Source organism: Pagrus pagrus (genome assembly GCF_965226575.1).
Source record: "Pagrus pagrus genome assembly, chromosome: 23".
Classification (NCBI taxonomy): domain Eukaryota; kingdom Metazoa; phylum Chordata; class Actinopteri; order Spariformes; family Sparidae; genus Pagrus; species Pagrus pagrus.
The window spans coordinates 19,911,292-19,927,158 of record NC_140205.1 but is presented as its reverse complement, the minus strand read 5'-3'; the positions used below and the strand labels follow the sequence as shown (position 1 = coordinate 19,927,158).

At 42.1% G+C, this 15,867-nt stretch overlaps 1 protein-coding gene across 2 annotated transcripts in view; it reads right to left on the bottom strand.

Moving 5' to 3' along the window:
- Positions 1 to 15,867, bottom strand: part of chst11 (carbohydrate (chondroitin 4) sulfotransferase 11) — an 87,229-nt gene that overhangs the window by 27,125 nt on the left and 44,237 nt on the right. For both annotated transcript variants that reach the window (XM_084346205.1, XM_084346206.1), the window contains exon 2: positions 950 to 1,035. In XM_084346205.1, coding sequence (XP_084202331.1) covers positions 950 to 1,035 — 86 coding nt within the window. The remainder of the gene's footprint in view (positions 1 to 949; positions 1,036 to 15,867) is intronic.

Below are 15,867 nucleotides of genomic sequence, written 5' to 3'. Positions count from 1 at the left end.
AATTTTGTGAAATCAAAATACAGTTATTTAAGATTGCTGAGAATATTTTTAAGAAGTTTGGTCAGCTATAGCAAATCTGTATTTTTAATGACCTGTAAAGTTGTTCATATGTTTTTGTCTTTTTTTTCTTGCCTGGTGCAGCTTTAACAGTGACCATTAACATTGGGTTGTCCTGCAAGCTCAGCAGGTTGAGACCTTTGTCACCATCTTCATCCCATTCTGCCATGGTCCCTCTGTCTCTCCTCACAGTAAACTGCCCAATAAAGCAGAAAAGCCATTAAAACCGCAACCCATAATATGCTTTAATTTCATTCCGGCAGTCATGTAGTTATAGCAGGTGTCATGTTCTCAGATGGCTGCCATCTCGTTAAGTTTTTATATCTAAATTGTGAAATACTAAATGAAGTGAGGACTCACTGGCTGAAACAGACACTGACAGAGCAATAATAGTCCTGCTATTCATGGAGACAGATGAGGGATAATACCTGCTGATGCAAAACACTTTACTTTATTAGCTTCTTCTTCCCTCTCCACCTTTGAGAGAGGTAAGTTGTCAGACTTCAGGAAACCCGGTCCTTTTCTGCCCATTATTGTCTGTTCTCATTCCTGGATTGCCTGAAGATGGCTTTGTCGCCTCAGGCCTGTAAAGCTTTTTTGCCTATCGCACTGAAGATGGGCGGCCATTATGCTAATTCTGTCCCCTGGAGTTTTCATGGAGCAGTCAATGTGAAAGACTGCTGATTCCAGGTTGTCATCCAGGCACTGACGCACACGTCACAGTCTGCAGGGACTGAGCAACAATCCACTAAAAATGCTAAAATCAAGCCGACTACGTCAGCACCTCAGAGGGCCTTGTTGGGTCAGGAGGAGAGTACACATACTGTAGGAACAGATGAGGCTCAAGAGAGACAGACAGAGATACATAAAGAGAGGACAGTTAGCCTCCTACCTGTGTGGGGTTGTAGAGCTCCTGCAGGGCGTTGCGGGACCCTTTCCTACAGCAGCCGTCCACCACGAAGGGATTCCTCCGCATGACTGAAAAAACAGAGAGGAGACACCACTTAGGAATTTAAAGACCTTTTACCCAATCCAACCCGTGAAAATGGAGTAACTAGGAATACAAGCTAGGTCATAGGGATCAGTTATGAGCAAGTACATCACTGTCTGTATCCGTATCCGCACTAGGAATCGGTAGGACTAAAACCACAATCGTTGGGACTAACTGGAAAATGTTAGGGTTTTTGGCTAAAGACCCTGAGAAGATTTTTATCGCCTTTCACTAACTGTGGAAAGAAAAGGCTGATGATCCAGAGCTCTGCAGTCCTGTGGTTGATGCAAGAGTGAAATCTAACTACACTTTGTCTTGCTGCCGTTCCCCTGGACCTCTCCTCAAGGACCCCACTTTGGGTGCCATCCCTTTCGCGACCAACTGCTGTGAGAAGGAGGTACAGTAGAAAGCTACAGGGATAAATAATGAGAGCAGTGACTATATGCCAAGGGCGAAGCCACAGTTCAGCGTTTGTTTGGCTGGATCTCAGCTCTTTACACAACTCGATACAGAGCAGTAGCTGCTGGCAGCGGCTCAGTGGGAGCAGCCAGCGCAACACTTCGCCCCCGCCAACACGCTCTCTCCAATTACTCTGGATGGAAAAGCGCTGAAGGACGGCAGAGGATCGACAGGAAAGAAAATGAAGCGCTAACGAGAGAGCCAAGGATTTAATGCAGTTTATTCCACATGTCATCTGCCTCATGTTCATGGATGAACATGTGTTACTGCCATCAGGAAAGCTGATGATGAGAATAACAAATGATGTACCAGTACACTGGATACATTTTATACAGTGTATCTCCATCAGGAAACCTTCTCAACAGTGCATGTTTGCCATTCACATCACAAGTAGTTTAGATTATACAACCATGTTAGCAACAAATTCTGCTTTTTTATGATAGCATATAAAGCATATATGATTAGCAACCTTAGTGTTTTGAGCAATTCAGAACCAATTATTCAATAACTTGATTGGCACTGTTCACCTGCTCCACCTCAGCAACAGTAATGTATACAGGGGTGTTTCTTTGCCTCCTTATTTCTGAAATCAACAATCAGCTCCTTGGTTTTTGCTGACGTAGAGCAGTAGATTGTCTCTGTGCACCACTCTGCAAGATTTCCTCCTGATATGAGCTCTCATCGTTGTTTATAATATGGCTAATGATGATGTTGTTGTCTGCATACTTCACAATAGAGTTCTCTTGACGTTCGGGGAGTGCAGTCATGAAGTACAGTGTGAACAGGAGGGGGCTGAGCACACAGCCCTGGGGAGCTCAGGTGTTGAGCACCAACATAAGGGAAGTGTGACTGCAAATCCTTACTCTCTGAGGTCTGCTTGTGAGGAAGTCCAATATCCAGTTGCAGAGTGTTGTAGTTAAGCACAGAGTGTTTAGTTTTTCAATCCACTTCATGGGTGAGATTATGTTGAATGCTGAGCTGAAGTCAACAAACAGCATCCTGCTGTAGCTGTTCTTACTCTCCAGGAGTGTGAAGACTGAGTGTAGGGCAGTAGATATAGCATCCTAATCCAAAGCAACATGATAATTGTACTGCATATTTCATATGATAAGTGCAAACAACTTATTGTGATTTAGCAATGGGAGAGGTTCTTTTCAAAAAACAAATAGAATAATTAATGACCATTAATGAAGGTTAATTAATACTAAATCTGGGTTTACAGTGATATATTACTTATATTTACATATTGACATTATCTCATAGATATGAAGTCAAGGCTCCATGTAACATAAACTATAAGTGTCTGTTCTTCAGCAGCCACATTATTAATATAGTTTAGAGCTGATTTGCCCGCTTTGTACATGTGCATAAATGCAATACATTTACATACATTTGCTGCTAATTTATAAGTAAAATGTTCTTTGTAGCTGTACTTGAATAAAACATCCTTTTATTGCTCCTAACCTTCTCTGTCATCACTGTATTAAACAATATAGCCAATCACACAACACAGCTGTTGACTGCTGTTCAACATACTATGAGCCGTGTTAAAATTTTGTACTTAGACAGATATTTAAAAAAGAAATACAGCCCCAAATTACTGGCTTTCACATGCCTGTGCCCAGGAGCCCATTATATACATTTGCACAAGTGGAACCAGTTCTGTCTATATGTTTGCCTCTATTTGCAGTGTGCAGTGGGAGTAGTACAGGATGCAAATTTGCACATCTGCTGCGGAAAGCTGATAATGTCAGAATCAACTTTTGCTCATCTACACACCTGCTCATGCACTGAACTGTAAATTCACAAATCTGTTGACAGCAAACATGTAAATCTGTCTCTGCTTTCCAGTCAGCACACACTCAATATGAGCATAATGAGGATGTTGTCTGTCACTGTCATCTTATCTTATTGAATATTTTCTGTGCTGCCTCAGTGGCCAAACATCCCTTCAAACATCAGTAAGGGTTTGTCTGATCTTACTCTAATCACACATGTCAAAGGAACATCAAAGCAAAGAAAAGGATTCACATTTCACAGCAGGCTCCTGATTTTTTCAAAATACTGGTTAAAAATTAAAATATGGTGTGTGCTAAGGGTTGGCGCTGACCGCAAATACACCCAGTATCCCTGTATGTGAACTGTAATCCCTCTATTGGCTCCAACCAGATCCATTGACAGCTCCCTGGGGAGTGAGCTGAGCGCTTGTTAGTGTAACGAGCCTCAACAGACGGCCATGACCTTCAAACACAGAGGGGAGGACAGAGGGAGGCGAGGGATGCCTTTACACCGTCGGAACACACACACACACACGCACACACACACACACACACACACACACACACACACACACACACACACACACACACACACACACACACACACACACACACACAGAGCGTGATTGATAACCTGAAGCTGGTCCATAATAATGCAGTTGAACACAAGTCCTATTGTGGACAATGTAAACAGGCAATTACTGCTTTCTCAGAGGAAGTGGGCTTTCAGTGCAATAATGCAATCATGGAATATTTGCTTTTTAGGCTTGCTCACACAGAAAAGCAACAACACAAAGCTTGCACACACACAGTTTCACTAGCAGCAGGCTGAATCAGCAGAGCAGTGGTGTCGACTGATTTCTGTGGACACGGGCTTAAGGTGGAGCTCAAGGTAATGAAGATTCAGCTCTGGTGCGAGTGTGTGTGTGTGACTGCGCCACGCGGCACTGATGGGTCACAGAGCTGTGGTGATATTTATCTGCTAGCACCAGTGAGCCTGCTGCTAATGACGACGGATGCCAGAATAAATCAGGTTGAAAGCTGGCCCGTGCTGAGTGTGAACACCAACACATTCGATACTTCCAGTCATCTGTCCTTCCCATGAGGGATGGTCAAGATAGAATTAGTGGGCTGAAAAGGGAGGCTTTGCTATAGGCTGAACAAAGTCGTTGCCTCTCACCTCTATTTTTTCACTTTTAACCACTTTAAACAGTCTCAGCCGCAAATACAGCACATACAGCAAATACAGCAAATACTGCAGCACCCAATAAAGACAATGAATACATTTTGTGAAATCTGGTAGGGAACGTTGCCCCCCTTTGCATGTAGATGCAAATTCCAATGTGAATTTCTGCTGTAAACTAATGCCCCCAGAACACCTCAGCTCCCCCGACATTTTGAGAAACACTGTTTTAAGAGAATAATGCACATTCTTCCCAGTTTTTTACCCATTTTACCCATTAAGCGGTCATTTTTGTTCATAATTTGATCAGTGTAACAATGTACTGTATATTGCATGTTCATGAAAACGTTTACACATAGAGAGCAATGACTTTCATACAACTGTACATCTGCATATCTGTTGTATCTGTAGTACTGTGCGTGTGGTAACACAAGTTCTTCTATATCTTTAGTATTATCATCACTGAAGATACATCTTCCAGAACAGCTCAGTGATGTCACTGTTTGTCTATCACCATTTACATTTTTATGTTGTAATTGATATGGTTGTTATACTGCCCCGGTATTAACTGATCCATTTTGGTGTACTCAGCTCAGTGACCACACCGTTTGTCTATATCAGAGTAAACCAACTCAACTAGGTATCTGGTGGTAACTTTATATAACACAATACAAGATGTAACAGATGTCACAATATAAGATGTCACAGAAGCAACAACTTCTAAAGCATTTCTGAACGCACAACATAGCTGCAGGTACTTCACAGTAAATGTAATTTAGTGACACCTCCCCGCTTTATGGGTTAGGGTTAAAGGGTTAAAGCTTTTATTGTAAAGGGGCACTGGAAGCATGCAATTAAGCAAGCAATTTGAATTCATTGTTCAATTAAATGATTGATTTTAAGGATCAGCTGAATCATTGAACTTTACTGCTCTGGCAAAATATAACAGGGAGCATTAGCAATTTTATTAATCTCAGCCTTTCAGATGCTTTTCAGCCCTTCTTCATTCAATTAAGTGTGGAAGATGTGTGTCAAGCAGCCCTGATCCAACTGCCTGCCCATGACGACCAAAGTTCAACATATTCGACCATTTCAATTGAAAGCAACTGCTTTCTTCTACTTTCTTGGTGTTTCTCAGCCAATTTCGAAGTGAAACTGATTTCTGTGTAGGTTTATGCTGATAATAAAAGTAATAAAAAATCCCTTTGTCCTCCTATGGTACCTACCTCACCTCACCTCCCCTCCACAAACACAAACACACACACACACACACACACACACACACACACACACAGACCGACACATTGCGTAAATTAAATCCATCCACACCAGCCTTATCACTGTGCTTTGGTCTGCTCTGCTGCCTCCAGGTATATACATAAACACACACATCATACCCAAGTAGACATGGGCGCGGACCTGTTTAATCTGCCAATAATCCTGTCTCTCCTGTCGCTGGTCTGCCTGCAGCTTTCAACTGACTGTTCACACACACACTGAAGGCACTGGGTAAAGTTACGATGCAGCTGGGGAAAAAAAAGAGCGCGGTGTGTAACCAGTGTATGCCCACCCAGTCACCGGGAACATAAGGTCACCCTTAGTCCCCCGCCAACACCTGGCTCATTGGTTGGTGGGAACTGAGCCGTAACCATGGAAACCGCTACCCTTCACCATCCTCTCACCTGCACCGGCTGGCTGGATTCCTCTGGTCTGGAATCAGGTAAGGTCATGGGAAAGCCGAACCTTCTCATTTCCTCAGTGCTGACAGGTACTGCACTACTGTACACACAGAAACACACTCACACTCATGATGATGTGCGCACAGGCTCACGTATTACAATAAATACGAGGCCAGTGTTGCAGAATCAGAGTGTTAGCTTTGAAAGTACAGTAGCCCCTGCATTTATTCTGGAGAAAATGCACATTTTTTATGTTCCAGCCAGCGGAGGCAGTCAATAATGCAAGACGATCTGTCTTTGGAAGAGAAACATGACTGCTGATATTCAAGAGCGTTCACTTCCAAAAAGAATTGCTGCAGCCACAAAGTCCAAAATGTGCGCAGAGGGCAACCAGCAACCACCAAAGCGTTCCTCAAACATGTTCCCAAACATGTTGGCCAACTCAATGGCTACAATAATTAGGACGTTTCATTGACTCCCAACATTTACTCCCAATTCAGCCTTTTCTAAATTGACTAAATTTGCTAGGAGCTCTTGACTGCCCTCTGAGTTATCGAGACATGACTTTAAAGAACTCCATTTACTACCCTCTACCTCGCCTCGATTCTCCCCTCCTCCTCCCCCTAATTGCCCCTCCCTCCTCCCCTGGCTGTAACGCTCTGAGCGGTGCTCCTGTCAGCCCAAATACCAGCAGCCCAGTCAGAAAATCCCCTGAAGGTAAGAGACGCTCTGTGTGCTCCACACACACACATACACACACACACACCACAGAAACACAGCACACACACTATTCAGCTTTCATACTATACTCTCATCAGACTGAGCAGGGAAAGTGTCACACTGACAACTCTCTTCCACTCCTTCTCCTCTGTGTCACCATCACCTGCTCTATTTATCAGTCCTTATAAAAGCAGGTGGAGAGAAGTTGGGAAGCTTCCAGCTCAATACAACAATCAGACCTCTCTGTCATCCACTAAGAACCAGAGGGAACACTTAATGTGCCGTCTAGTAAAAACGTAATGCTCCCATGCTGCTTCCCAAAGCACGGCTCCTCTAAATTAAGCTGTGTTGTGCCCAAGAAGGTCAGAAGCAGACAGATTTCACAATCCACTTAAAACATCCAACATAATGCCTTTGTTGGCTTTGAAAGGACACCACAATGAGAATGCCACCCAAAGCTGCCTCTGCCAAGTAACAAGACTGGAAACTGACGGGGGAGATCATGAGCAGTAAAAAACATCAGGGAGCTCAGAATAGCACTGCATGTATTACACTGCACATCACCCATCCTTTTCATTAGCTTTTGCTTTTGTGTCCTTTCTATAAGGAGGGTTGTGGCCATCCTGTTTGTTTACTAGGGCCTGCATTCATTATAACCTGCAGCTATTCAGTTCTGAATAAACTAGAGAATTCTCTTAGGAGTTAGGATAACTCCTACTCATAAAAGTGAAGAAGTACCCTTAAAAGGATCATTCTGGTTTATTTGAGCTTGGGACTTATTTTGGAAAAAGGAATAGGTACTTAACATACCTATTTTAAATCAAACCACGATCTTTTCCTAAACCTAACCAATTAGTCATGTTGCTTAAACCTAGCCAAATAGTTTTGTCGACTAAACCTAACCAAATACTTTAAGTGCCTAAACCCAACCAGTTTTGTTGCCTAAACCTAACAAAGCCTAAATCAGTTGAGTCCATTGAGTCCGGTTCTTCTCCGAGGTTTTTTTCTCGCCACTGTTGCCAAGTGCTTGCTCATTGGGGAAATGTTGAGGCTCTCTGAATAGATTGATCGAGGAGTATGGCCTCGACCTGCTCAATTTGGAAAGTGTCCTGGGATTGAATTGGCGCTGTACGAACAGTACGAAGATCTGGTAAGCTGCAAAAGTCATGTTTTGGGAACGTGGACGTATGATTTTGGAATTGGCAATCAACCAATTCAGTTGTTAAGTATATGAGGATATGTTGACATAAGAATGTTGATGTTGCTCTGTGTTGGCTGTATATGAAACTGCTGCTAACCTGAATTGAGAAAAAAAAGTTTAATGAAGTTTAAGTTTGTAAGTAGAATTTCTTCTAAAATGCATCTTTAACTTAAAGAGTCTCTTTTAACAGTTTGATAAATCCAGACTCTGACCTCATTTGACGTGTTTTAAAAGAGTTAGACAAACAGGGTTGTGCAGAGTAAATACAACACCCCAAAGGGCAGTAAATACCAATTTGGTAAACCTCATGACGTCTGATTTGTTGTTTGATTCAACGCAGTAGTCAAGCTTTTAAACGAACCTATTGCACAACCTCATGCACTGCAGTCAGTAAGTATTACACTGCACTATATTTTCTCAGCATTTGATTACACACAAGGCGCCCAGTAAACAACAGGCCCGCTCCCACAAATGCTCAGGACAGGCCTGCATTCACGTATAACATCTGCCGCCATCTCTCAGCAAAAGATTATGGGCCGCTGGAGGAGGATTAATTTGTCACTAATCTTACTTTCACAGTGGGAGAGGTGGGGGGGGATCCATTTCACATCGGTCCGCCCGCACATCAGCCAACACACACACATACACAGGACTGATTGGGTATAATCACTGACGTACAGTGCAGCACTTCTTTATGGCTGTGTGTGTGTGAAGGGTTGTTATCATCCTACACAAAACTTAAGCGCTGCAGCCTAATTGGGATTTAAATGAAGAATGCAAGCAGAGCAGCGAAGTGGAGATACAGGTGATTAGCAGTGTTGACACAACTTCATTAAACAAAGCTCAATAAGAACTTGCAAAAGGTGTGTGTGAATGTGTGTGTGTGTGTGTGTGTGTGTGTGTGTACCACCAATCAAGTCTCCAGCAGCGATGATTGGCTGCGTGCGCCTCTTCCTGGTTAGAGTGCTCCATCTAATCCTCTTAATGATGATTACTAACATGACGATAATACACAAACAATTACAGTCCTCACCTCAGGCTCAGAGGCAGAGTCAGGAGGGGAGAGAGGATCAGATATTACTTCTAACCAAGTTTCTACTCCACTCAGCTTTATCTTCAGTCTCTATCATTATAATCCCACAAGCTTTGACTGACAGCATTGTGCAGCAGGAGGTGCCGAGCAGTTTGTCACAGTTTGACAATAAACTTCACATTGCGAGAGCTTCGGACCTGTTTCACTAACTAACTCAAACATCTCGTGCAGGGATTCATATTTTTTTAATTTTATTTATTGATACGTGTCAAACAAATAGCGATAAATAAAGTCTGTCACTGGGAAAAGTAAACTGACTGAGGCCACTTTGTCCACATTGACATATTAAAAAAAGATAATAAACAAACATTAAGGATACAAGGCATATCATTAAGGTGGGTTTTGAATTGGTGTACAAGGCCAAACTGAGTGACTACATGATGTTACACTACATTCGGTGTCGTTTTGATCATCCATGCTGTTAGCATTTGCTAGCCATGCTGAAAGTCTTCTAGTCTGATTGCCAGCTTACATAATTGGCCACCACATATTAATTTTTTTTTTTGACAAATTGGAAGATTAATTGATTCAATCCATGTGTCCGAATGGCTATTCCTCTTTGCACATATGTGTGATTATTAATTATGATTAATTATGAATCAACTCGCAAAGTAGCTCTGGTAATGTTTGTTTTTAGAAACCAGCAGTGGCTACTTTCTGCACATGCTTAGGTCATGGCCAGCAGTACCTCAGTAACAAATTGTATATGAATAATAAATGCTGTACACTTCAGATATATCAATCTTTATAGCGCCAATTCACAACAAAAGTCATCTCATGACATGTCATTTTCCATATATATATATATATATATATACCTACTGTCCTACACTGCCTCTTTGCACAGAATGTGAACTCCTCCACCATGTGCATCAGAGTGCTTCATCACATTTCACAACGTTAGCTCTCAATATGTTAGTCAAAGAAACAAATTCAAGCGTTCTCTGTTGCTGGCAAATGAAGTGATTCTAACTCAGTGTGTGTGATAAAGCAAAGGAGAGACAGAAGAATGCAAAAGCAGCTGAGACAAAGATAACCTGACAGCTTTTGAAATGTCTAGATCATAACACAAGAACAGTGAACAGTGAAGCTTTTCAGGCCTCTTTTAACACATCAGAGCCGTCACCGAGCACACTGGAGCATAAAGCACAGTGGCAGATGCAGCAGGTCAGGAGGAGGAAGGGTGAAGAAGAAAAAGACTCACATCCTGGCAGTGGACGTCTCACTCAGACAGCCCCTGCATCGCCCTGCCACAGGCTTCATTCATTTAACATGAGGGATTTCATTACTGATGCATCATTTCTGTGCAGACGCACTGCGGTAACATGTACTGGAAGCATGCTACAGTATGTATACATTGATAATGCACATGAAATCCGAGCCCAATGCTGCTGTGCTTTGTGTTTAATCATGCATTCTATCTTTTTTTATTCATAGGATCAGGATCATTGTTATTTCTCCACTGGCTCTAGGCTCAATAGGCCAGAATGCACTGCAGCTACTAGAGTGCTGCGTGAGTTGCTTTTTATTTAACACGGGTGATGAGATAATTTATGGAACCTGACAAAACACATTTAATGAACACATTCATTATTTTGTTAGAATCTTTGGGATAAATGTTGTTTCAGGGAAATAAATAATACAGTTGCAGCTTCAAGGCTTCTTCCATTAATTAGCTCAATAATTAATGCCTGACGAGGGGAAACACAGTAATCACTTGGTATTTAGTAATATTATTATGCTGCAAGATTATGCATGCAATCACAAACAAGTATGGCTGCAATTTTAGGGGATAATGGTGACCCAAGGGGAGGGTTAGCATGACCACAGTGGAGGACAAGACTCTTTTTCTGTCTGTGTGTGTCCGTTTTTTCCCTGTTCATTCCTCTTCCCATTCACTCATGTTGACTCAAGGTGACCCAAACTGGCCCCGTGGATCAACTGATTCACACAGGGTGTGTTAATGCAGAAAAATGAAACGAGTGAGTGGTCATGTTTATTTTAAAAGTCAAATGGCAAGATTGGAGCTGAAATGTTGAGTCACATGTGCTTCAATCGCCAAGACTTTATTGGCTGCCAGACTGGCTCACTGGCTGAAAATCTAGATTCATCACACCAAGTGCCACTTAAAACATGAATAAGCAAAAGTGCAATGGAGCGGTCATCTAGGTTGGAAAAATCAGATCCACCAAGCCCGAATCGACACAAACACAGATGACATCACAGCAGTGTGCATACAGTGAACAATTATCTTTCACTATTTTATCACTGTTCACTTTATGTTTTGTTTGTGTGGTGAAATGTAACAACTTTGTTACAACTTTGTACGGTTTTAAATTCCATTTGTGCAGCAACTTCTTCGTCTTTTTATTTGTGCTCATCTGTTCTGATCAGCTAATGTAGCTGCTTGTGAAGTTTAGAGACTTGCCGTACAAACTGGGCTACAAGCTGTGGGCGTTCACGTTTTCTCAGGCACATGCACTGGGACTCCAGGTGCACCCAACAGGACACCACTGTTGGGTGCGTTAACAGGTGCAGCAGAACATACTGTACTTCTGCCCACATATCAGTGAGTCTGTCTGTGGTTAGATGTGACAAGACAGCCTGGTATTGAGTTATCCTTAGTTATCCTACAGTTTCTATATATTTTATGATATATAATGTCTGCATCTTTCCAAAGGAAGCACTGTCCTCTCCTGACTGTCTTTGATGGGTTTTTAATTATGGCATCTTGCATAAGAATATTAACAAAAAGTAGAAATAAAGTAAATTCAACAAATGGACCAAAACAGGGACAAACATACTGTACAACAGCAGTGTATGGTGTATCTATGGTGCACCACAGTGAAGTTAGGCAAAATAGTGCGTCTTAATTAAGGATCAGCTCACACAACTTACAACACACCTTCAACTCTGTTAGTGTGTAAGCTTCTCTGCAGAAAGTGATGAATTTATGTCTCAACGCTTTGAGATGCCTGTCTCTGATACTTTTCTCCATCATTTTTCAATACAGCGTTGTGTTTTACATTACATTACAACCTTACACTCTGCATAATCCAAAGTCTGTCAGCAGTTTTCAGTAGGTCTGTTTATCTGATAGAAAGTAGAACCAATAAAAACTTTTCTCAGCGAGGTATGTGGAAAGATGATGCTGATTTTTTTTAGGCAGTTTGTCAATGATGTGAGCATTACAAGCTAAATTCCATTCCCTTCCATTGTATTGGGGTGGAGGCAGAGACAGAGATCTCAGGCACTGATAAAACCTAAACTATCTGCATGGCTGGATGCCAGTGGAGATAAATGGGAGAATGTGTTTGTGCTATTTTGGTGATCTGACCCTTATAACCTCTGCAAGCTCCCATCAATGACGGTATCTCCTCACTTCCACATATGCTCATTCTCAGTGTCCCAGGACTCCTGAGTCATACTGTAGCTGCCCTCTCACTGTCTGACTCAACATTCCCTACTCTAAAAAAGGAAAGTAGTTCGTATCGAGTAGCCTGATGGGAACCAAGACCTAAGAGGACTGACTTAGAGGACAAGTCGGCCCAAAAATGAAAATTCTGTCTCTATCTACTCACCCCCATGTTGATGGAAAGTTGGGTGAAACTTTGTAGTCTACAAACATTTTTGGAGCTTCACAGCAAAACAGTGTTTCTTTCGTCTTAAAAAAAGTTACAGCTTGTCTGGTGTAATCCAAGTCTCCGGAAGCCCAGAGGTCCCAAATTGATTTTAAATGATGTTATTTACACCCTTGGTGCACAGTCGCCAATGCTGTTAGCTTGGCAGCTAGATTTCAGCTCTAAAGAGGGTGTAAATAACGTCTTTTCAAATCAATTTGGGATCTCCGAGTTACGGAATTGGATTATGCCAGACAAGCTGTATGGAGCCATTTTGTGCTTTTATTTCCATAGTTTTTTCAAGTCCCCATCTACTTCAGCTGGGAGAATGCTGCAATGTTGTTTTGCTGTGAAGCTCCACAAATGTTTTGTGGATCGTGAAACTTCACACGACTTTAGTAGATATTGACAGAATTTTCATTTTTGGGGGAACTTTTCCTTTAACTCTCCGTGGCTATTCTATGACCCCAACAACACATGTGTGGTCGGTTGCCAGGAAGCTGTTTAAAGAAGCATGAGTCATTCAGATATCATGAATGTATGATGTCTTTAAGTTTAAAGATTTTCATGCCAGACATTTAGAGGAAACCTCCAAAGTTTAATAATTTACAAGAGAAAGCTTTTGAACCCGACTTTAGACGATGGTGTGAGAGAAAGTCTCCCTTTTAATCCTTAAAATGGAAATTGTGTTGAGTTCAGGGACATTTTATTGGTATGGTAACTTCTGGCTTTAAATAAAGGGCGTTTTGCAAAACTTTTATTGAACAAGTAAGAAAATAAAATGTGCAAACAAAATAAAGTTTTATTAAGAACCTCCATCATATCAGAAGTTTGCAATGCAATAATGGTTTCAGTAGGCGGATGGAAACGGAGGCAATGCGGACTTAATGGAGCTCAAGGCTTTGATGGATGGCAGGAAGTCAACAAGTGATGACTGTTTATAGTCCGCCCCTCCCCTGGGGCACACACTCACACACTCTCTCACACACATATATACACTCTGAAGTGGAAATGGACCAGCGGTGAAATGCAGTCAACCGTGGGCCAATGCAGTCGGAAGGTGACCAAGCGTGGAAGAGACCCAGTCACATGAGAGGGCCGACCGGGGCACTGGAGCAGACACCGCAAAAACCACGAGACCACGCAGACGCTGCGGGGGGGAGTCATGAGGACGGAGAGAGGAGAGACTTCTGCCTAGATACAGACAGGCGGACCGGAGAGATCAGAGTGAACTCACTGAACCTCTTCTCACATGCCCTGTGGGAGTCTCACACACTCCAACACACACTTCATGCCTTGCACCCTCCACTTCCCCTCTCTCCACCGCGCAATAAAGGGTGTGAATGGAAGCAAGCATGAACTAAGTGAAGAAGAAAAAAACGAGCCGGGATCAGACAGTGGTATCTGATCCCCGAGGCTTGACGGCAAGCTGACAAGTCGAGCTGTCATCCACAAAACATCACAGACTGGCAGGCATGGCAGGCAGACAGGCAGTCAGGCGGACACAGGAGGCATGCTGGGAGAAGAATCAGATGACGCGGGGCAGCAACAAAGCCACTTAATTCCCTTAAAAAACTACAGAGTAAAATTATCTTTGTCTTCCCTGATCCTCTCTGCCTGCACTCCAGGGTCTTATGCATAAAACATCTAAAGTTGGAGAAACGCTCTGAGTTGACGGGAGGTTGTGAGTAATTCATGAGGGTTTTTAGCCGCGAGATTCCTTCAAGGAAGGAGAGCTATTGAGCAGTAATGATGATGACATGAGGGGCCTGACTGTGATCAGATGTATGGAGTTGTAGGTTTAGAATCTGTTTGCAGTGGCAACATTTAAAAGTAGGTTAAAAATATATGTACTGTATAAAAATTGGTGCTGCTTAATAATTGGATAATACTCTTAAAGTCTTTAGATGAAGTCACAACTGACTTCATTAATGGATGAGGAATGATTTATTAACACCTCACAGATAAATGAGAGGTCATTAGTCAAGACATGAAAAGAAATAACTTTTGTGGTGAGACGATGTAAGTCAATCAAATGACTTTTGTCTCCTATTAAGTAGTTATTAAACATTAATGATGTGATAAGTACCATCTTAGAATGCCTTTAAATGTATAATTGGTTTACAGTAAAGTTTATTGTCAATGGTGTAAATAATGTCTTTTCAAATCAGTTTGGGATCTCTGGGATTCTGGAGACTTGGATTACCACAGACGCCCCTGAACTCCCCATCTGCTTCAGTTGTTTAGGAGGATGCTGCAACGCTGTTTGAAATGTTTTGTGGACTACAAAACTTCACCCGGCTTTCCATCGGCATTGGGGTGTGTCGATAATGACAACATTTTCATTTTTGGGTGGGCTTTAAGCTAAATGCCCACGCCAGCATGTTAATAGGATAATGTATAATACAATGCAAATGACATTATGTTGGTCGTTAGCAGGTATAACGTTTATCATGTTCAGCATTTTAGTTATGCATGTGTTAGCTGTTGTTTGTGTTTAATGTTTTGTCCTCCCAAATCACGGTGGTTGATATTGGATATGTTACTTAATTTACATTTGTCATGACTTAAAGCTAGTCTGGTTATGTGAGGTTATTGCCAAACTGCAAACTTTTGTTCATTTTTGGTATTTCTCATTGTTCTGCTTGGTTGACAATAGATCCCCGATGTTATTACAATTCATCCCGAGGAGGGCATGAATGTGTGTAATAACTTCCCTAACGCATCGATCAGACGCTGTGACATTTCATTCAAAACAACTCGCAAATCTCATCCAGGCTCTAGAAGAGAGTTGTAGTCTGAGTCATTCTCTGGGAATCATGTAAATATCCTGTAAATCAATCCGACACTCGTACAGAAATCTCTGTGCCATCATCATCCCGAAAGAAAAATGTCAACCTTATGGTGGCGTTAGGTGTAAGTCAGCTGGCTTTGTCATCAATAAAAAAACACACTGCCTGATGATTAATCTCAAAACTCTCAGGTCAGGTCCTATCATCCGCCAGAAGTATTCACATAGCCAGAGACCAGCCCTCCATGTACTGCCGCCTGTTAAGTATGGAGCAGTTTGGTAATGAACGTTATAA